The following is a 22,899-nucleotide window of genomic DNA, read 5'->3' on the forward strand; positions in this document are numbered from 1 at the left end:
ACTGCGCACACTCGATAGGAGCGGTACAGCACTATCTGGGCACTGCGCACACTGTATAGGAGCGGTACAGCACTATCTGGGCACTGTGCACACTGTATAGGAGCGGTACAGCACTATCTGGGCACTGCGCACACTCTATAGGAGCAGTACAGCACAATCTGGGCACTGCGCACACTCTATAGGAGCGGTACAGCACTGTCTGGGCACTACGCACACTGTATAGGAGCAGTACAGCACTATCTGGGCACTGTGCACACTGTATAGGAGCAGTACAGCACTATCTGGGCACTGTGCACACTGTATAGGAGCAGTACAGCACTATCTGGGCACTGTGCACACTGTATAGGAGCAGTACAGCACTATCTGGGCACTGCGCACACTGTATAGGAGCAGTACAGCACTATCTGGGCACTGCGCACACTGTATAGGAGCGGTACAGCACTATCTGGGCACTGCGCACACTGTATAGGAGCAGTACAGCACTATCTGGGCACTGCGCACACTGTATAGGAGCAGTACAGCACTATCTGGGCACTGCGCACACTCTATAGGAGCAGTACAGCACTATCTGGGCACTGCGCACACTGTATAGGAGCGGTACAGCACTATCTGGGCACTGCGCACACTCTATAGGAGCAGTACAGCACTATCTGGGCACTGCGCACACTCTATAGGAGCAGTACAGCACTATCTGGGCACTGCGCACACTGTATAGGAGCGGTACAGCACTATCTGGGCACTGCGCACACTCTATAGGAGCAGTACAGCACTATCTGGGCACTGTGCACACTCTATAGGAGCAGTACAGCACTATCTGGGCACTACGCACACTCTATAGGAGCGGTACAGCACTATCTGGGCACTGCGCACACTCTATAGGAGCAGTACAGCACTATCTGGGCACTGCGCACACTCTATAGGAGCAGTACAGCACTGTCTGGGCACTACGCACACTGTATAGGAGCAGTACAGCACTGTCTGGGCACTGTGCACACTGTATAGGAGCAGTACAGCACTATCTGGGCACTGTGCACACTGTATAGGAGCAGTACAGCACTATCTGGGCACTGTGCACACTGTATAGGAGCAGTACAGCACTATCTGGGCACTGTGCACACTGTATAGGAGCAGTACAGCACTATCTGGGCACTGCGCACACTCTATAGGAGCAGTACAGCACTATCTGGGCACTGCGCACACTCTATAGGAGCAGTACAGCACTATCTGGGCACTGTGCACACTCTATAGGAGCAGTACAGCACTGTCTGGGCACTGTGCACACTGTATAGGAGCAGTACAGCACTATCTGGGCACTGTGCACACTCTATAGGAGCAGTACAGCACTATCTGGGCACTGCGCACACTCTATAGGAGCGGTACAGCACTGTCTGGGCACTACGCACACTGTATAGGAGCAGTACAGCACTATCTGGGCACTGTGCACACTGTATAGGAGCAGTACAGCACTATCTGGGCACTGTGCACACTGTATAGGAGCAGTACAGCACTATCTGGGCACTGTGCACACTGTATAGGAGCAGTACAGCACTATCTGGGCACTGTGCACACTGTATAGGAGCAGTACAGCACTATCTGGGCACTGCGCACACTCTATAGGAGCAGTACAGCACTATGTGGGCACTGCGCACACTCTATAGGAGCAGTACAGCACTATCTGGGCACTGCGCACACTCTATAGGAGCAGTACAGCACTATCTGGGCACTGCGCACACTCTATAGGAGCAGTACAGCACTATCTGGGCACTGCGCACACTCTATAGGAGCAGTACAGCACTATCTGGGCACTGCGCACACTCTATAGGAGCAGTACAGCACTATCTGGGCACTGCGCACACTCTATAGGAGCAGTACAGCACTATCTGGGCACTGCGCACACTCTATAGGAGCGGTACAGCACTGTCTGGGCACTACGCACACTGTATAGGAGCAGTACAGCACTATCTGGGCACTGTGCACACTGTATAGGAGCAGTACAGCACTATCTGGGCACTGTGCACACTGTATAGGAGCAGTACAGCACTATCTGGGCACTGTGCACACTGTATAGGAGCAGTACAGCACTATCTGGGCACTGTGCACACTGTATAGGAGCAGTACAGCACTATCTGGGCACTGCGCACACTCTATAGGAGCAGTACAGCACTATCTGGGCACTGCGCACACTCTATAGGAGCAGTACAGCACTATCTGGGCACTGGTTGATATTATCTATGCAATTACTGTTTCACTTTTCAATACACATACAAGAAGCATTTTGTGAAGATGTTTCCCTTTCCCTGCTGCCCAAAATGAAGACCCTGGACCCCACATTCAAAATCCTAAGCTTCCATTTTCTGCTTCCTTCGACTAAATACTATAGCCACACAACGGCAGTATGCTGCACAGCAGTACTCCCTCCCACTCCTACAGTCCTACACGGACTGCACTGTGACTGCACCCCGAGCAGCGCTCCCCCCACATCCTCCGCACGGCCCCGCCCTCACAGCCTCCGCACGGCCCCGCCCTCACAGCCTCCGCACGGCCCCGCCCTCACATCCTCCGCACGGCCCCGCCCTCACATCCTCCGCACGGCCCCGCCCTCACAGTCTCCACACGGCCCCGCCCTCACATCCTCCACACGGCCCCGCCCTCACATCCTCCGCACGGCCCCGCCCTCACATCCTCCGCACCGCCCCTCCCTCCTCAGTCAATGCCTGCAGCCTGAAGCCCCTCCCCTCGTACGGTGACGTAGCCGGCGCCTCTTGGTGTGGCCGAGGGTCGGGGCTGCGCTGCTCGCTCCCGTGTGCTCCGCTCCATATTCCGTCCACTGTTGTGGAGGCTCCGGGCGGCAGCAGGACGTCTTCTCCGTGTGTCCGGCTCCTCTGAGCGTTGCACCGTGTTGTGTGTCCGGTCCCGGCTGTGGAGTCCACGGGTCAGGAGGGACTTGGCGGAGACTTTGGCTCTGTGACTTCTGTCCGCAGTGTAAGTGTCGGGGAGGAGGCGCTGCTGTGGGCTTGTGGCCATCTGTCCGCACTGAGGGCTGCGGCCGGGGGGGGATATTGCGCAGAGTTGTCTCATGAAACGTCCCATTCTGCAGAGGAAAGGCACACAGGAAGTGTCAGAGGAAACCTGCGTGCTGTGGTGGCGCAGTGCAGACGGTGCGTCTTATACAGGGACATTCCCGCACACTTTATAACTTGTAGGCTGATTTCTTACGGGGGGGCTGTGCGCCTCCTGGTGGTTATGGCTGATGATGGTCACACTACTAATGGGGCGCACTGTGATGCTAACGGTGATATTGCAGGTTCCTAATGTGCCTTTTGCTCAGTTATTTGCAGGATCGCTGCTTGCTGTCAGTAGTTATTTGCAGGACCGCTGCTTGCTGTCAGTCGTTATTTGCAGGACCGCTGCTTGCTGTCAGTCGTTATTTGCAGGACCGCTGCTTGCTGTCAGTCGTTATTTGCAGGACCGCTGCTTGCTGTCAGTCGTTATTTGCAGGACCGCTGCTTGCTGTCAGTACTCTTATAATGATACAGACCCCCTGTCAGCGTCATAGAGATCTGTCACTAATGGCCGTCATCAGTGTGTAACCGACGATTAGACAGTTCTGTCCTGACTCCCCTCCCTGTACCCAGCAATGTGCCGCCAGAAGGATGGATGTCTCTGCCCCCCTATCAGCTGTCGCGTGGCTCCCCATTGACTGTTGGCAAATTGTTTAAAAAAGTAACAAGCTGTGCTGTGCTCACCCTCCCCGGGTCCGGCACAGTCTCCACTACTGCTCTCAGTTGTCATGTTGACAAAGCTGGGGTCAGTAACCTGAGGTCAGCAGCTTGTGCACCAGCAGAGCCGCTCCACACCGGGCAGGGTACTAGCGGGTAAAGGGAGCAAAACCCAGTGTTTTTTTTATTTATTTATTTATTATACAAACTGCAGTTTTTGAAATTGGAAAACCCCTTTAAAATCCTGGAGCCAGAGGTGGCCATACAGTCAGCTGACCGCCATCTCTCCTGACCTCTAATATACTCATGCATGACTTCTAATATTAGCAGCGGAGTACGGTATTGCAAAGTGAATGGGACAATGTGGCAACAATATAAGCAATACAGCATTTGAGTGCCGTGGGCCGATCACACGGTTGGAGAGTCGGACCCCCACAAATATAATATTGATGGTCTATACTATGAATAGTTGTCTGAGCCTGGAAAACACCTTTGAGGACTGAATTATTTTAGGCTTTGATCAAACCTTTTGCCTTAAAGGGAACCCGTCACGCTATATATGCTGAGCTGCTGCACGGTATAGAGGGGGAGAAGCTGAGCAGAATGATATAGGATTGTTGGAAAAGAGGCAGAATAGCTTGTATTTTATTGCATGCACAGGAGAAACGGTGAATCACTAGTAGGACCGCCCACTGGACTCCTATTCATACAAACACCACGGATGTCAATGAACAAAGTTTTACTGAACGCATTTGCAGCAGAAATTTCTGAACCATTTCTTGGCAGGAAATCTGCGTTTTTGCTGCATTTTTGATGTTTTTTTGTTTTTTTTACCTGCGTTTTGGGCGCATATTTTACCACTCATTAAAATGAGTGAGATCTGCAGCAAAAATGCTGAAACACTTGACATGCTGCAGATTTAGTCAAAGATCAGCAAAGTGTGCATGAGACTTCAGGAAATACTTCAGGTTTTGTGACAAATCTGCGCAGAAAAAAAGCGATAAATCTGTAACGTGTGCACAGGTCCTTACATCCTGCCTGCAGATCAGTTACCATTTTCAACATCACATGTTCCCTTTAAGTTGGAGATTTGCATGAGGCGTATTTCCGTGTAGAACATCAAGCAGATGCCACAGGGTAGATATGCAGTAACATCTCACACGGTAAATACTATGCAGTATTTTTTATACATCACTCTGAATAAACTAGCTTAGAACAACAAAGGCATGCTGCTGCAAAGTAGTCCGATTTATGGCAAAAGGAGACCCTTTTGGATTATGAAGCCCTATGGTTACGCTCTCTGTATGTGCTAGGAAAGTTTATCTGGCCACACTCTGAATGGAGGTCAGAAACAAACTGTGAACAGAGAATGCCTAGACCGGATACAATTGTAGCAGACACTTAGCAGTGAATAGTGGTCAGTTTCTGGATGTAAACTCCATACTTTCATTCAATCAAAGCAGAAAATAGAAAGTATTTATACGAGTTGCTTTCTATACTATATGCCCTGAGTTTCCCATAAATTGCTTTTATGATAAATCGACAGATCATACTATGTGTGTGTGTGGGTGTGGACTGTTATAACAAACTTATCCCTGAAACTAAGGCAGGACTTCATGTTTTACCCTATGTTATGTGCGTCTATTGAGCTTACGTCCAAATCCTCTATGGAGAATCTTAAATGGGCAGAATGGTGACATTTCCTGCTTATGGTCAATGTGTGACACGTACTTGAAAATGTTGCAAACAATTTATTTGAAATTTACGATATTGAGTAATGTAATACAGTATATTCTGCGTACACAAAACGGGAAACCCAAAAGAAGAACATAGGATGTATGATCAAAATAAAGTCTGGAACGTAGATCTTGGAGAATAAAATATATAGTATGGTATATAGTGACACGAAAGAAAGAGTGCCCACACTTACATAAAAAATAGATAATTCCATGATCATACAAACATGATTAAATGATCAAAAGATAAGTCTAGGACCACACAGAAAAGGACCATACATTCAGTGTTCTTTTGGGTTCTCGGTTCTATTCTGAATGGTCTGCCATTCATTTTTGAAGCAAATATAGAATCATAGAATGGTAGAGTTGGAAGGGACCTGCTGGGTCATCTGGTCCAACCCCCTGCTCAAAGCAGGATTCACTAAATCATCTCAGACAGATGTCTGTCCAGCCTCTGTTTGAAGACGTCCATTGAAGGGGAATTCACCACCTCTCCTGGCAGCCTGTTCCAGCCATTAATCACCCTAACTGTCAAAAAGTTTTTTCTAATATCTAATCTGTGTCTCCTCCCATTTAGTTTCATCCCATTGCCAAATATGTATCGCCATTTCTTCACATTGGTTGACCAATCCTTTTAAGTTGATATATATGATTTGCTATATTCAGTATGTGTTTTTTCTAATATACAAGACTGGACAGATCCCAGGAGGAAGACGGGAAAGAAAATAGACATTTGCCTCTGCTGTCTGCATTTCCATTATACAATGTTGAGACTGATTTGAGATACTATCATTAAATGCGTTTTTGGTTTTCTTGGGTTGCTATTGCTAAACTTTCAGAATTTGTTCTCTTATCCACGGGTTTTAACTTCTTAATGACGATCCTTTTCCACTAGAGTTTGGGTTTAATGGCATTTAGTGGCCTAATAACTGTTTTACAATGCTCAGATGTCAATACAGATCACTGAGGGCAGTTACTAAGGGACCCCTTCACTACTAACCCTCCACATAGGAAAATCTGCTGCCTAATCTGCATGCACAACCACATTTCGTTACAGTGTTGCAGTGGTGTTTCTGCACAATTGACCCTTTGCATGGGAAACTGAAATCTGCAACAGAAATGATATTCTGTGGATCTACTGCTGCTTGTCTGAGATCCTTAGGAAATCGTATCCACAATTCTGCCATTGTAATACTCAACAGTTTTTTGCTTGCAATTCTGTGGTAGAAAATCCATTGCCTGTAAGAGTAAGTATATATGGGTTGGTGATTATTTTTACAGCACACTTGTAGAAATGGGCAGAAAAATCAATAATTTAAAATCTGTACTGCTATGGATCTGTGGTTAACCCTTAGCAAAATTTGTAACACAATTGCTTGATCGTTTTTCAAGGAGGAAGAAAAACTTTGCAAAAAAAGAAAAAAACCTCAACAAATCCACACTTATCTACAACTGAATTGATATTGCGGCTCTTAAAATACCGCACCGCAGGACAAATTCTGTGCGGAGAAAGGCCACAGCATGTGGATGTGATTTTCTAAAATCTCATCTTCTTGCCTGGTACATTATGTGCTATGGCTTTTACCTGCGTAAATCTTAAGGTAAAATCCACAATATTTCTCACCCGTCTGAACTAAACTTGCAAAATGTACATAATTCAAGAATCTCCAACCTGATTGATCCCTATGGATGGTGATGTAGGGGACGTCAATAAGAGACAGGTGGGGGCACAGAGTATGTTTTATAGATTATAACTTGCTCATTACTATATTATGGGGGAAACTATTTCAAACATCTTAAAAGGTATGTGGGGCAACAGGAATGCTAAAGAGGGCTTGCGATGAAGTAAAAAGGGTCAACTTGGAGCCGGTTTATATAGGGAAAGTTTGACTTGTTACCTTTTAAAGGGATTGGCCTCTTTCCTGGCCAGTATTCAGAAGTTTGTTGTTCAGTATGTGCAACTTGCAAAAAAGACACTTTCTTGCAGTTCTTCGCCACTTTCTATATTATACCTTGACCACTTGATTGCCCATCCTTCTGTGCCATCCCCATGACTGGCGTGATCACGGTCATGCTCCTCACCCCACCTATGAGTGAAGAAAGGACTTGGGCTGAAATTTTAACTGGAAATATTCTAAAATATATATATATATATAATATATATTACACGAGTGAGCGAAGAAGTTTATTTCTTCCTTTGCTGTATATTCACTCCAGGAGACAGGACTGTCAGTGTAAGTGCTTGCCTGAAGCAATGACTGTAAGTAGGCAGGCCTGGGCAAGTCCTGCTCAGCTCCAGTCACCCGATCATTTGTCCTGATGACGAGGCAGCAGGTCGCTTGTTATATATAATTGTGTTAGTAGCATCATTATTTAGGCACTGAATACAACATGAGATCTTGTTTATACAAGTATTACATTGTGAAATGTGCACAAAATTTTTTATTTTTTTTATTTTATTTTAACTCTTCCACTTGTTACAAATTTTGTAAAAAGGAAAAAAAATAACTGGGCCCCTATTGGGAGAGTATAAATGAGTTTTCAGCATACAGACATCCGTACCAGGTTTATACGTCAGTAAAATGTGGTTTTTAGATATTGTTGGTATGCGCATCCTGTTTGAGTATTCTCTGCTCACTTGGCTGTTACCCTATAAAATATGTAGCATTCAGCGTAACTTATTTCACTTTGTAATTGTTTTCTGAAAACAATTGACTTTGGTAAATGTTACTTTGGTTGTGATTACTTTACAGAGGGAGGTCTCCTCTTGTGGTGGACACAACATATGTACGATCTATGCAGCTCTACTGCTGCACTTTATAGAAGGAGCCTAATAATGCTTCAGATGGCTAATAAAAAACTTGGCTAATGATTCGTATGATCTTAAGCTATTTGAATTGGCCCAATACTGAGTGGTATTCTAGTAAGCCATGATCTAATGGCATTGGAAAGCAGAGGGCCCATATGCTGTTCTTAAGCAGGGGCCCTCTGCTGCGCCTAGCCCTCACTCCTCTGGGTCTTTCTGGCCTTACTCACATAACACTATTTTTCTTCTGTGTGTGGTTTTAAAAATGAACAACAGATGGCTATACACATATTATTTAAGTAAATTAATGCATAGTCCAAGGAAAACTTTTTTTTTTATTTTTTATTCATGGATTCATATTTTATTTTAGATGCGACATTTGACACAACTGTGTGATTTAGGCTTTACCAGGCCCCTATTTTAACCTCTTTTCATCAAGCAGGCTTAAAAGGTATGGAACATAGTTTCCAGTGTACATTGCCTTTAAAAAGTATTCATACCTCTTGAACTTTTCCACATTTTTTTCTTGTTACACCCACAAACGTAAGTGTATTTTATGTGATATACCATATACAAAGTACATGTATTTGTGAAGTGTAAAGGAAATGATACATGGTTTTCTAATTATTTTAAAAATATAAATCTGAAAATTGTTGTATTGATACCCTTAAATACCGTATTTTTTGGACTATAAGACGCACTTTTTTCCTCAAATTTTAATAAAATATATATATATCACACACTCACACTCACTCTCTCTCTCTCTCTCACACTCTCTCACTGTGCTGGGGGGGGAGTGGTTGCGGCGGATATATATATAATATGTATATATACATACATATACACACACACACTCACTCTGCTGGGGGGAGCGGTTGCGGAGGAGCGGCGCACAGGAGGCAGCAGCCGCCTGCTGCAGCCTACGCTGTCCACGCTGCTTAAGAAAATGAATATTCACTGCTCCCCGCGCCCATGGGGCGTGAGGAGCACTGAATATTCATGCTCCTTAATAACGGCACACCGTGTATCAGCAGCGCGGTTCCTGCTGCTGCCGGGCGATCGCATGTGCCCGTTATTAAAGGGCATGGGGAGGGGGTGAATATTCATGACTTTTAACAGCGGGCACACGTGATCGCTCGGCAGCAGTAGGAGCCGCGCTGCGGCTACGCTGTGTGCCGGCTATTAAGGAGCATGAAGTCACTGATCCCCGCGCACACAGTCCCGCCGTGGGGAGCAGTGACTTCCGGCAGCTGATCTCTCCTTGTGATCCGCTCATGGCAGTGACGTCATGCGCGGCTCATATGTAGAGATCAGTGCGGGCAGACAGGATGCAGCGCTGGAGGAGAGAGAAGAAAGGTGAGTAGGAGTGTTTATTTTTTTATGTGCAGCCTGATGGGGATGAGGGGTGCCATGCATACCAGGATAAGGATGAGGGGTGCCATGCATACCAGGATAAGGATGAGGGGTGCCATGCATACCAGGATAAGGATGAGGGGTGCCATGCATACCAGGATAGGGATGAGGGGTGCCATGCATACCAGGATGGGGATTGGAGCCACGTATAATAGGAAGGGGGGGGCATATCTACCAGGATGGGGGATATTATCAGAATTGGGGGACATTACTCCTATTCCAGTGTCAGCAGCAGACCCCCTCCCCCTTAACAGGGCATTGTGACCACATTTTTTGCTTACATTTTTTTTCTATTTTCCTCCTCTAAAACCTAGGTGCATCTTATGGTCCGGTGCGTCTTTTAGTCGTAAAATCCTGAGTGGCCAATTGCCTCCAGAAGTCACATAATTAGTAAATTGAGTCCACCTGGGTGTAATTTATTCTCAGTATAACTACAGATGTTCTCTGAAGGCCTCAGAGGTTTATCTGAGAACATTGGGGATTAAACTGCATTGTGAAAACCAAGGAACTCACTAGACAGGTCAAGGATAACGTTGTGCAAAAGAATTAAACAGGGTTAGGATATATATAAAAAAGTAGCCCAAGCTCTGAACTACCCATGGAGCACTGTCCCAATCCATCATCCAAAAATGGAAGGAGTATGGCACAACTGCAAATCTACCAAAGCATGGCCGTCCACCTACACTGACATCCCAAGCAACCAAGAGGCCCATGGTCACTATGGAGGAGCAGCAGAGATCCACAGCTCAATTGGGAGATGCTGTCCACAGGACAACTACAATGTGTGCAGAATTATTAGGCAAATTAGTATTTTGGTCACATGATACTTTTTATACATGTTGTCCTACTCCAAGCTGCATAGACTTGAGAGCCAACTACCAATTAAGTAAATCTGGTGATGTGCATCTCTGTAATGAGGAGGGGTGTTGACTAATGACATCAACACCCTATATAAGGTGTGCTTAATTATTAGGCAACTTCCTTTCCTTCGGCAAAATGGGACAGAAGAGAGATTTGACGGGCTCTGAAAAGTCCAAAATTGTGAGATGTCTTGCAGAGGGATGCAGCAGTCTTGAAATTTCCAAACTTTTGAAGTGTGATCACCGAACAATCAAGCGTTTCATGACAAATAGCCAACAGGGTCGCAAGAAGCGTGTTGGCCAAAAAAGGCGCAAAATAACTGCCCATTAATTGAGGAAAATCAAGTGTGAAGCTGCCAAGATGCCATTCGCCACCAGTTTTGCCATATTTCAGAGCTGCAACGTTACTGGAGTACCAAAAAGCACAAGGTGTGCGATACTCAGGGACATGGCCAAGGTAAGGAAGGCTGAAAAACGACCACCTTTGAACAAGAAACATAAGATAAAACGTCAAGAATGGGCCAAGAAATATCGTAAGACTGATTTTTCAAAGGTTTTATGGGCTGATGAAATGAGAGTGACTCTTGATGGGCCAGATGGATGGGCCAGAGGCTGGATCAATAAAGGGCAGAGAGCTCCACTCCGACTCAGACACCAGCAAGGTGGAGGTGGGGTACTGGTATGGGCTGGTATCATCAAAGATGAACTTGTGGGACCTTTTCGGGTTGAGGATGGAGTGAAGCTCAACTCCCAGACCTACTGCCAGTTTCTGGAAGACAACTTCTTCAAGCAGTGGTACAGGAAGAAGTCGGTATCGTTCAAGAAAAACATGATTTTCATGCAGGACAATGCTCCATCACATGCATCCAACTACTCCACAACGTGGCTGGCCAGTAAAGGTCTAAAAGAAGAAAAAATAATGACATGGCCCCCTTGTTCACCTGATCTAAACCCCATAGAGAACTTGTGGTCCATCATAAAATGTGAGATCGACAGGGAGGGAAAACAGTACACCTCTCGGAACAGTGTCTGGGAGGCTGTAGTGGCTGCTGCATGCAATGTTGATCGAAAACAGATCAACCAACTGACAATCTATGGATGGAAGGCTGTTGAGTGTCATCATAAAGAAAGGTGGCTATATTGATCACTAATTTTTTTTGTTTTTTGCATGTCAGAAATGTTTATTTCTAAATTTTGTGCACTGATATTGGTTTACCTGCTGAAAATAAACAAGTGAGATGGGATTATATTTGTTTTTTATTAAGTTGCCTAATAATTCTGCACAGTAATAGTTACCTGCACAGATATCCTCCTAAGATAGCCAAATCTAAAAAAACCCCACTCCAACTTCCAAAAATGTTAAGCTTGGATATTTATGAGCCTTTTGGGCTGATTGAGAACATAGTTGTTGATCAATAATAAAAATAATCCTCTAAAATACAAATTGCCTAATAATTCTGCACACAGTGTATTAGGGAAGAGTCAGACAGCTGTATAACTCGGATGAGGAGCACAACTCAATGCTCGGACTGGCTTCTGGCTCTCACGACCCCAGTGACGGCATGTATTCAGCCAGTCCGAGCATTGCATTGCAATCCTCGCCCGAGTTATACGGCTGTCTGACTCTTCCCTTAGTTGTATACTCCACGAATCTGGCCTTTATGGAAGAGTGGCAAGAAGAAAGCAATATGGAAAAGTTGATTACTTTTCAAGGCACTGTATCTGTTTTGTATTTCTGGAAAACATTGGTGTTAATGTATTGAAACCATAGTGGATCTCTTCATGTTAGTAATGATCATGTGTGATATACTGCTTCATTTATTAGCATGGCACGTTCTTGTCCTGGTCTCGTATACTGACTGTTGGTCAGGTTTATTTTTTCTAGAATAATCTTTTCCTTTCTAGGAAACAATGGAAGGTATTTTGTCTGTAAATGGATGATCCTTTCGGTCATCTTGGCATCTTTGTGTAGGAAACAACAATTTGTAGAAATATGTTTCAAAACATATTTTAGGCCATGTGCTTCTTATTATTTTGTAAATTATCTCCAGCTCTTGAAAATGAAATTTGTGCACAATGATGAATAGTTGGCACATTTCTATGATCATTTTCTGCCTTGGTGAGTCATTGTTGTAAAGCAGAGCTCGCCTGGCGTTGCCTTGTTACTTTTCTGACTTCCTGTGTATTCCAGTGATCCCCGTCCTCCATACTGACCGGCTGAGAGGCTTCCCAAGGAGGGACCCTGCAGGTTTCCTCAGCACTGGGAGGAACAGATCAGTGTTATACTGGCCTTTTAGAAGGAGGACCTGGGTCCTGTCACCTCTAGGGATCTGTCTATTTAGGTTATACTTACTCCTACTTGTACTTATAAAAACAAAGCCAAGCTCCCACACAGCTACATGGACTGAGACTAAAAGAAAAAAACTCCACAACTAAAAGGTCCAAGCTGTGTTTTAGATTACAAATGTGAGCTCACCGAGAGGTAATAATTGAACGTATGATGAGGAAGGAAATAAACAGCTAGAAAATCACACAGAAGCCTTCGGACCAAGCAGTCTGGCAGCATTGTAACTGTACTATGCTTTTCTTTGTAGGAGGCACTCTGCTCATGCCTGGTGACTTTATACTTGTAGGGATGCAATCTTTTTACCTTTTTTTTTTTTTTTTAATATAAAAGTGTCAATAATGGTAAATATTTTGTAGTCACATAGTGCATCTAAAACATGTCTAAGATATCGATGACCTGTCCTTAGTGGGAGTTCTGATACTTTGTATCACAGCCACCGAAATTACAAAGTGTGCATGAACACCTTTTAAAGTCCCATTCCAGCATTTGTTTATTGTAGTTTTACTATCTGTTTAGTTATAAATAATGTATGTGCAATGCATGCATTAAAATGTTCATTGGTCGCTGTCTTCTGCCGTTTCCAGTGCTGTTCCATTCCTTATCCTGCATCATGTGACCTTGGCTCTGACTGGCTCACACCACAGACCAATGGTTCCTCTATTAAGCCACGTTCACACATTCAGTATTTGGTCAGTATTTTACATCAGTATTTGTAAGTCAAAACCAGGAGTCGAACAATCAGAGGAAAAGTATAATAGAAACACGTCACCACTTCTGCATTTTTCACCCACTCCTGGTTTTGGCTTACAAATACTGATGTAAAATACTGACCAAATACTGAATGTGTGAACATGGTTTTAATATAAAGCTATGAGAGCCTCATTCTGAATCTCAGACTTACATTGAGAAGTGACTTCTAACTGTTCTCTTTAAAACACTGCAGTGGCTCAGAGAGACATTCCCTGCTACAGTCAGGGTTCTGATTCATGCTGCCCATGGTTCGGGTAGCATAAATCTATTGATTGGTTTCTTTTTAAAAATGCAATTACATTTTTTTTTATTTTACATGCGCTTTCTTCAAGGTCCACCTAGACACCTATATAGAAAAAATGTGGCAAAAAAACGTTAAAGGGGTACTGACAGTGCTCTATTGCCAGATTGTTACTACTGATCTAAGCGCACTGGTGACAGAGCGCACTGTCACTGTGTACATTGCACAGTGGAAGATCAGGGACTAGCCCAGCCCCTGAAACAAAGGTCACTTGAGATTTTCAGTTCAGAAATAGTCCAGACTTGGATATATAAGGTTGGATTCACAGGTTTTTTTTATATGGAATTTAGAGCAGATTCTGCTTTTAAAATTTAAAAAAAATTAAATCAGAAAACTCTCATATAGTGAACGAGGTACATACATATATATATATATATATATATATATATATATATATATATATATATATATATATATATATATATATATAATAATCGTGTATACGGTATATAATTTTTTTTTTTTTCATATCCCATTAAAATCAGTAGGAAGCTTACTCAGAGTATTTCAAGACATGTTATTGTGCTCCAAAATCTGTTCAATCTGCTTTAAAATCCACATAAAAAAACTGACTGCGTGAAGCTTCTCACTGTGGTGGACAAACAGATGTCTCCTAGTGAGACTGTTATCTTGGCAGGATGAAGCCTTCAGAATGGTCCCTTGATACAAGATGAGTAGTACAGCTGCAATTTTTACCTAAGATGTCAATACTTACAGGAGGTACAAAGAACTTTAGGCCGCTAATCTCAATTCCAGATGCAACAAATGTTTCCCCTTTTGTTGCGAACACAAACATCTGCCTTGTAGGAAAAACAACCCCCTGTTGTGTTTAGTCAGAATTATTTCTTAAGAAGGACAAATGTGAAAGGAGCAGCTCTGGGTTATGTCAGCCGGAGATTAACATCTGTCTGCATGTTGTACGTATCTAGAGTTTATAATGGTAAGACATTAATTCTGGACCTCTGATACGTCTCCTTAAGCGAAAAATACCTTGTGAACCATTTCTGCAATGTATGTCATGGGATGTATTAAACGTTTTGTTAAAATTCTGATGGATTTAGCTATGACTTGAATGTCATAATATCAAAAGGTTTATGTCTGAACCATTAACATGCAAATACATAAGATACTTCCCTATGAAAATAAAGTAACTATCACAGCTGCCCTATGGACTCCACCTAGTATAGTATTTCACTGTTGTAATTTCCTTGTAAACAGTTCGTAAAGGTGTTTTACAAGTTCTCTAAAACTGATGTCCTATTTTTTTTTTTTTTTTTTTTTTTTTTAGTTTAGATCAGTATAGTATTAAATTTATGGGGGTCCAACTCTTGAAACCACTGCCAGTCAGCTGGTTGAAGGGGTTGTGGCATTTTTTGCACTTCTTACTGCCCTGTACAGTTTATTACAGCTTCCTCCATTGCTTCTATAAGTATGGAGCTGAGCTGTACGGACCAATGTAAGCATTGAAGGCGCCCCTTCAAACAGCTGATTTAGTCGGACCCCACTAACCTAATATTGATGGCCTATCCTAAGGCTGTGCTCACACAATGCGTTTTTTCTGCAGCCTAAACTGGCTTTCTTGTTAGTAAAAACCCTAAGTATGAAACTCAGGTTTTGCAGTGTTTTTTAGAGGTGTTTTTTTGGTGTCTATTACAAGTGATTTGTCTACAGAACATATTTAATAAAGTTAGTTTTATTTACCAAAAATGCAGCAAAAAAAACACATCAAAACCTGTTTGCTGTCATTTTTTTGTTTTTGCACGTTCTCATTTATCAGTGACAAAACATTGCAAGAATTGATATACTGCAGATATAAAAAAAAAACGCTGCAGTGCTCAAATTCAGCCAGGAAAAAAGTGTATGTGCATGAGGTTTCTGAAACCTCATTGCTTTTGCTGGTAATGTAAAACACAGCATTAAATGAGCAGTTAAAACGTAACCTTTAATAATCTATATATAAGAACTATCAATACTACCAATATCCAGGTACATCCAGTACCATGGACACAAAGAGATAATAGAGGAGATCAAATGACCAGTGGGTCGATACACATATAGCACCCATGCATTCAAATATACCAGAGGCATCATAAAACGTAGGACATAGGTTGAGGATGTCACAGGATCACCAGTGGCAGTGGTCACCTCTTAGTTGCCTAGCCAATGTGAGGAAACCAGGCAAATAAATAGAAAAGGAACTACCGTATATTCCGGCGTATAAGACGACCTGGTGTATAAGACGACCCCCCTACTTTCCTGTTAAAATATAGAGTTTAGGATATATTCACCGTATAAGACTACCCCTTTTCCAACGCATACCAAACACCGGTAAAAATTAAAAAAAAACAGATTTGAATTTAACATGGTCCTTTTTTAATTTAAATTCTTATGACATGCAGGTATATAGCAGGAAAACTGTCACTCATAAACATATTAAAATAGGGGGGACCCCACGTCATTTTTTGGGGGGGTCCCCCATTCTAATAGCTAGTAAAGGCTAGGTATTCAGCTGGGGGCTGATATTAGTAGCCTGGGAAGCTCCGTGGGTATTACCCTCTTCCCAGACTTCAAACATCTGCCCCAGCCGTCTGCTTAACCTCCGCTAGAGACTATAATGATGGTGGATCCCACGCCAATTTTCTTTTTAAAAAATCCTTTATTTTAACACTAAATGACAATTGAGGGGTTAATAAAGATGCAGTCCCTAAATTATTAATTTTGTAATTAATTTTTCCCAAAAATGTTGACGTGGGGCTTCGCCATATTTTTGTGTCCAGCCAGGTACAGCAGGCAGGAACGGGCTTCCCCCAACCACCAGCTGCCTATTTGTACCTGGCCGGACACCACAATATAGGGAAGCCCTTTTTTTTTTAATTATTTCATGAAATAATTAAAAAAAAAAATACGTGGGGCTTCGCCCTATTTTTGTGTCCAGCCAGGTACAACTAGGCAGCTGGGGACTGGAATCTGCAGCGCAGGGAGGCCCAAGCTTTCTGGGCCCCACCCGCTGCAAATTGCAGTCCGCAGCCACCCCGGAAAATGGCGCGTTCATAGAAGCGCCATCTTCTGGTGCTGTACCCAACTCATCCAGGGCCCTGGTGCGGTGGCTCACTGGGTAATAAAGGGGTTAAGGCCAGCTTGGCATTATCAGCTGGCCCTAAGCCCGAAATTCATGGGGTCACGCCAATATTAGACATGACCACCATGAATTTCTAGTAAAGTAATTAAAAAAAACACAACACCCAGAATAAAGTCCTTTAATTGAAATAAAGACACAATTTTTTAATGTTCTAAATTAAACCATACTTACCATCACGCCCATTCCAGCTGAAGCCAACGATCTCCTGCAATAAAAGTAAAATAATAAAGCAACCTCATCCTTACCTCTCCATGGTTCCCAGGACCGGTCCAGCTCTGCTACATTCACATGACAGGCTGCACCGCAGCAGAACGCTGCCGTTCAGCTTGCCATGCGGCAGACACTGAGAAGCGCAGGCATGCTTGTGCTCCTCAGTGTCTGACTGTGACGGCATCCAGATGAGCCGAGATCATGTCCAATGAACTCGGCTCACCTCATGCACGTCACTGACAGCGTGGGAAAATTCTCCTGCTCCCCGCATGCGCAGTAGAAGTTTCCCACGCTGTCAGTGACGGACGTGCATGAGGTGAGCTGAGTTCATTGTCGGCTCATCTGGATGCCGTCACAGGGAGACACTGAGGAGCGCAAGCATGCCTGCGCTTCTCAGTGTCTGCGGGATGACAGGCTGGATGGCAGCGTTCTGCTGCGGTCCAGTCTGTCATCTCGATGTAGCAGAGCTGAAGCTGTCGTGGGAACCATGGAGAGGTAAGGATGAGGTTGCTTTATTATTTTTCTTTTATTGCAGGAGATCGTTGGCTTCAGCTGGAATGGGCGTGATGGTAAGTATGGTTTAATTTAGAACAATAAAGAATTGTGTCTTTATTTCAATTAAAGGACTTTATTCTGGTTGTTTGTGTTTTTTTTAACTTTGACTATGGGGTTAGTAATGGGGGTGTCTTATAGACGCCTCTCCATTACTAACCTGGGCTTGATGTCAGCTGGCATTATAAGCTGACATCAACCCCAGCCCTATTACCCCACTGCCACCGCTACAGGGCAGTGGGAAGAGCGAGGCTAAGTGCCAGAATTGGCGCATCCTATGGATGCGCCATTTCTGGGGCGGCTGACGGCTGGTGTTTCTAGCCTGGGATGGGGCCAATATTCATGGCACCCTTCCTGGGCTATTAATATCAGCCTCCAGCTGTCTGCCTAGCCTTTGCTAGCTATTAAAATAGGGGGGACCCCACGTCATTTTTTTGGGATCCCCCATTTTAATAGCTAGTAAAGGCTAGGTATTCAGCTGGGGGCTGATATTAGTAGCCTGGGAAGCTCCGTGGGTATTACCCCCTTCCCAGGCTTCAAACATTTGCCCCAGCCATCTGCTTAACCTCCGCTAGAGACTAAAATTAAGGGGAACCCCACGCCAATTTTTTTTTTAATAAATCCGTTATTTTAACACTAGATGACAAGTACAGTAACCAGCACTGTCACTGTACTTCATATATATGTGACTGACATGTTTCTATCTATCTAATCTATGTGTGAAGCTCTATTCTGTCTGTTATAAATTGTCGGGTACAGATGCTGAATTGCCGGCCGGCTTTTTTAAAGAGACGGTGCATGAAAACACTATTATTTGTTTTAATAAATCCTTTACACTAAATGACAAGTACAGTAAGCAACACTGTCACTGTACTTCATATATATGTGACTGACATGTTTCTATCTATCTAATCTATGTGTGAAGCTCTATTCTTTCTATTCTAAATTGTCGGGTGCCGGCTTATGCCGCTGCTGAATTGCCGGCTTTTCATATATTGTCACAGAAGCGATGCAAACTTCCCAGCTCCGGACACAGCGCAGCGCTTCTGTGACAAGTGAAAGCTGTCGGCACAGAAGCCCTGCGCTGTGTCCGGAGCTGGGAATACGCAGCGATGTGTCCGTTTCAGCACAGAAGCGCTGACTGTCTGGACCTACCGCCGCCGTATTTTAACTCCCTCCACCTTATATTAACTCCGACATGGCAGGGATACGGCCACGGCAGCTTATTAACACCCCCAGAGTATCCCCGCATGTCAATTTCTGAAAGTTCAAAAGCATTACCGGCGTATAAGACGACCCCAGACTAGACAGAAGATTTTTCAGTCTTCAAAAGTCGTCTTATACGCCGGAATATACGGTATCTCACCCTTAGTTCTCAGTTTTCATAGAGGGTGGATAGTGATTCCGGTATCCGACATCCAGTTTAAACACTGTTGGGTGGAGCAGAGGAGGCCCTGTTGAACCCTGTAAAGGCTACCATGGCCCTCAAACCTCAAAGCTCCATCCCTTATATAAGGGCAGTCCACAGCTAACCCTTAACGGTGAATATCCCTACAATAGTTTCTCGTGCGTTTCACCCACCGGGTTCTTCAGGGGAGCTAAGTGCATGGTATAAAGTAGTTCAGCCACCACCCTAGTTCCCTAGGGTGTCTATTCTGAACTGTTGCTAGGGAACTAGGGTGGTGGCTGAACTAACCATGCATTTAGCTCCTCTGAAGAACCCAGTGGGGGAAACGCACAAGAAACTATTGTAGGGATATTCACTGTTAAGGGGTAGCTGTGGACTGCCCTTGTATCTATTATCCCTTTGTGTCCATAGTACTGGATGTACCTGGGTATTGGTAGTATTGATTGATCTTATATGTTATTTAAGGTTACGTTTTAACTTCTCATTTAATGCTGGTAATATATAAACCTGAGAATATGGAGTGACTGATGGGCATCTCACCGTACAATTATTTGCTTGCTTTCTAATGTAAAACATCTTTTTATTTGCGCATAAATGCTGCGTGTGAACATAGCCTAAGGGCTCATTCAGATGTAATTTTGCATGAGAGTGCTACTCATTTTTCAAGGATAGCACTGGTACCTATGATAGTTTATTTATTATGCTTATATGACACCATTAATTTCACAGCACTTTACAGACTTCACTGTCCCCATCGGGGCTCACAATCTCTAGATTCTCTATCAGTATGTGGGGGAGGAAACCAGAGAACCCAGAGGAAACCCACACAAACATGCAGAGAACATACAAACTCCTTGCAGATGTTGTCCTTGGTGGGATTTGAACCCAGGACCCCAGTGCTGCAAAGCAACAGTGCTAACCACTGAGCCACCGTGCTGCCCATTTGTGGGGGTCATTCATACGTCCGTGATTTTTTTGCGGTCTGTGGAAAATCGCGGTGACATGGCCAATATTGATCTGATTGTGTGAGAAAAAAATCTGACTGCATTTGAGTGGGGTCCGATTTTCACGGACTGTGAAAAGGAGAAGGTGGAGAGACTTTTTTTTTTTTCTCCACGTATGAGAAAAACTGATGACACTGATCAAACAAACAAGTCAGTCATGTGAAAAACTGATGTGTGATTACAGGCATCATCAAGCACATTACTGGCATCATGGTTACCATCACTGAGCAGTAATGCCAATACAGCATGTGACTGCTATGGCCACTTATTGGGCTGTATGTACTTAAGAGGTTGTCCACTACTTTAGCATTGATGACCTATCCTCAGGATAGGTTATCAATGTCTGATCAGTGGTGGTCTGACACTCGAGACCCCGCCGATCAGCTGTTATCAGTGGCAGTGGCCGGAAATACTCCGTCTTGTGTTCGCGGCTGCCGCAGGGTACTATACATCAGCCCTTTATTGATTTGAATAGGAGGCGGATGTGCAGTACCCTGCCTCAGTCACTATCAGAAGACGGCCAGCTCCGCAAGTGAGTATTTACGACCACCGCCACGGATAACAGTTGATTGGCGGGGGTGCAGAGTGTCAGAACCCGACAGGTCATCAATGTCTGATCGATCTCGATGATAGGTCATCAGTGCTAAAGTAGTGGATAACCTCTTTAAAGGGAATCTGTCAACAGGTATTTGCTACCTCATCTCAGAGCAGCCTAATGTAGGGGCAGAGACCCTAATTCCGGCGATGTATCACTTACTGGGATGGTTGCTGCAGTTTTGAGAAGTGCTTTTTAATTTTATTTTCTTTTGAACTTTTTATTTATGTCTGTGCCTGAACAATAGTGAAAATGATGTGTTTATTCACTGCTGTGATTGCTCTTAGCAGACGCTCGTTCACATGACCTTATATTCAGTGTGAATGCTGCACGTAAAAGACGGACCGCACTTGAAACAGTGCAACGTGCGCACTGTCAGGATTCGCCTGGCACCGGGAGAGGGTGGGCATGTGTCCACAAGGATGCAATTTGCATACTTCCAGCCATATTCCTATTAGATGTGTTTTTTAACACAATACAAAAAATAATCAAGATTACTTTTTTTTTTATTGTATTGCAGAGCACAATGCAGCCGACCGGGAATTACCAAGCAATTGGAGGAGAATATGTGGTCCCATCTGCACCGCCTTCATATGAAGAAGCCACATTTTGCCATCAGCCATATCCTCCACCCCCTCATCCAGGGATGGAAGCAAAGCCCATGACCCCGTCTCCTCCTTATATGGCCCAACCACTACCTGTACAGACTCCAGGTACTATTTGTAAGCATTTTTGTGCACAATTCAATTGTGCACAAAAAAAGACCCACCTACTATATACCACAAGCTTTATTACCAAATATTAAAAAGGGGGGCTTGTAAATGGTGGCGCAGGGAGGAGTAATATATGTGAGGAAAAGGGATCCTGACCCTGGTTACAGTCTAATGGTTACCTTACCTTGCTGTGGATGTTGGCACCCTAGAAAGCGATATGGTGCCCCCGCTCAATGTTGACTTGCCCTCACTGACCCTGATGAACCCTACAATAGAAAAACACCACCGTGAACAAAAATAATGTAAGTGACTTTATAGAGCCAAAAAAGACACCAATAAAATAAATGGGGAAAAAATTAATTCACTTAAACCCAATCATATGGGTGCAAGTTACAACAAGGGAAATGCATCACATTTGAGAGTGGCTAGGGAACCTGACCCTGTTCTTAGGCCTCATTGTATCCCTATCTTGCCGTGGAGGTTGCCACCCTAGAAAGCGATGTGGCGTCCGCTCAACCCTCACTAACCCTAATAGACCCTGAACTTTTTTTTAATTGAACACCAAAGAAATAAGCAAAAAAGGTGTCTAAGGCATGAAGGTAAATAATCTATTGGTGAGCAATTATCAAAAACCAAATACACATGATATCCAGACTATGGTCCTATGTAGCTTCTTTAGTAAGAAAATATTGCAAAAACCCAAATTGGCCAAAAACAAGATGAAGAAAATATACACTGCTCAAAAAAATAAATGGAACACTCAATTAACACATCCTAGATCTGAATGAATGAAATATTCTCATTGAATACTTTGTTCTGTACAAAGTTGAATGTGCTGACAACAAAATCACACAAAAATCATCAATAGAAATCAAATTTATTAACCAATGGAGGCCTGGATTTGGAGTCACCCCCAAAATTAAAGTGGAAAAACACACTACAGGCTGATCCAACTTTGATGTAATGTCCTTAAAACAAGTCAAAATGAGGCTCCGTATTGTGTGTGGCCTCCATGTGCCTGTATGCTCTCCCTACAACGCCTGGGCATGCTCCTGATGAGGTTGCGGATGGTCTCCTGTGGGATCTCCTCCCAGACCTGGACTAAAGCATCCGCCAACTCCTGAACAGTCTGTGGTGCAACGTTGGTGGGTGGAGCGAGACATGATGTCCCAGATGTGCTCAATCGGATTCAGGTCTGGGGAACGGGCGGGCCAGTCCATAGCTTCAATGCCTTCATCTTGCAGGAACTGCTGACACACTCCAGCCACATGAGGTCTGGCATTGTCCTGCATTAGGAGGAATCCAGGGCCAACCGCACCAGCATATGGTCTCACAAGGGGTCTGAG

At 44.0% G+C, this 22,899-nt stretch overlaps 1 protein-coding gene across 1 annotated transcript in view; it reads left to right on the plus strand.

Annotated features, from left to right (window-relative positions):
- The first annotated feature begins 2,726 nt into the window (after window positions 1-2,726).
- The window catches only part of LITAF (lipopolysaccharide induced TNF factor), a 28,012-nt gene continuing 7,839 nt past the window's right edge, over window positions 2,727-22,899 (plus strand). Inside the window, exons 1-2 of the mRNA XM_073647723.1 lie at window positions 2,727-2,982; window positions 21,361-21,553. Coding sequence (XP_073503824.1) covers window positions 21,367-21,553 — 187 coding nt within the window. The 5' untranslated portion in view covers window positions 2,727-2,982; window positions 21,361-21,366. The remainder of the gene's footprint in view (window positions 2,983-21,360; window positions 21,554-22,899) is intronic.

Source organism: Phyllobates terribilis, unplaced genomic scaffold (assembly GCF_046119375.1).
Source record: "Phyllobates terribilis strain yellow unplaced genomic scaffold, ASM4611937v1 Scaffold_9__5_contigs__length_417890890, whole genome shotgun sequence".
NCBI lineage: Eukaryota > Metazoa > Chordata > Amphibia > Anura > Dendrobatidae > Phyllobates > Phyllobates terribilis.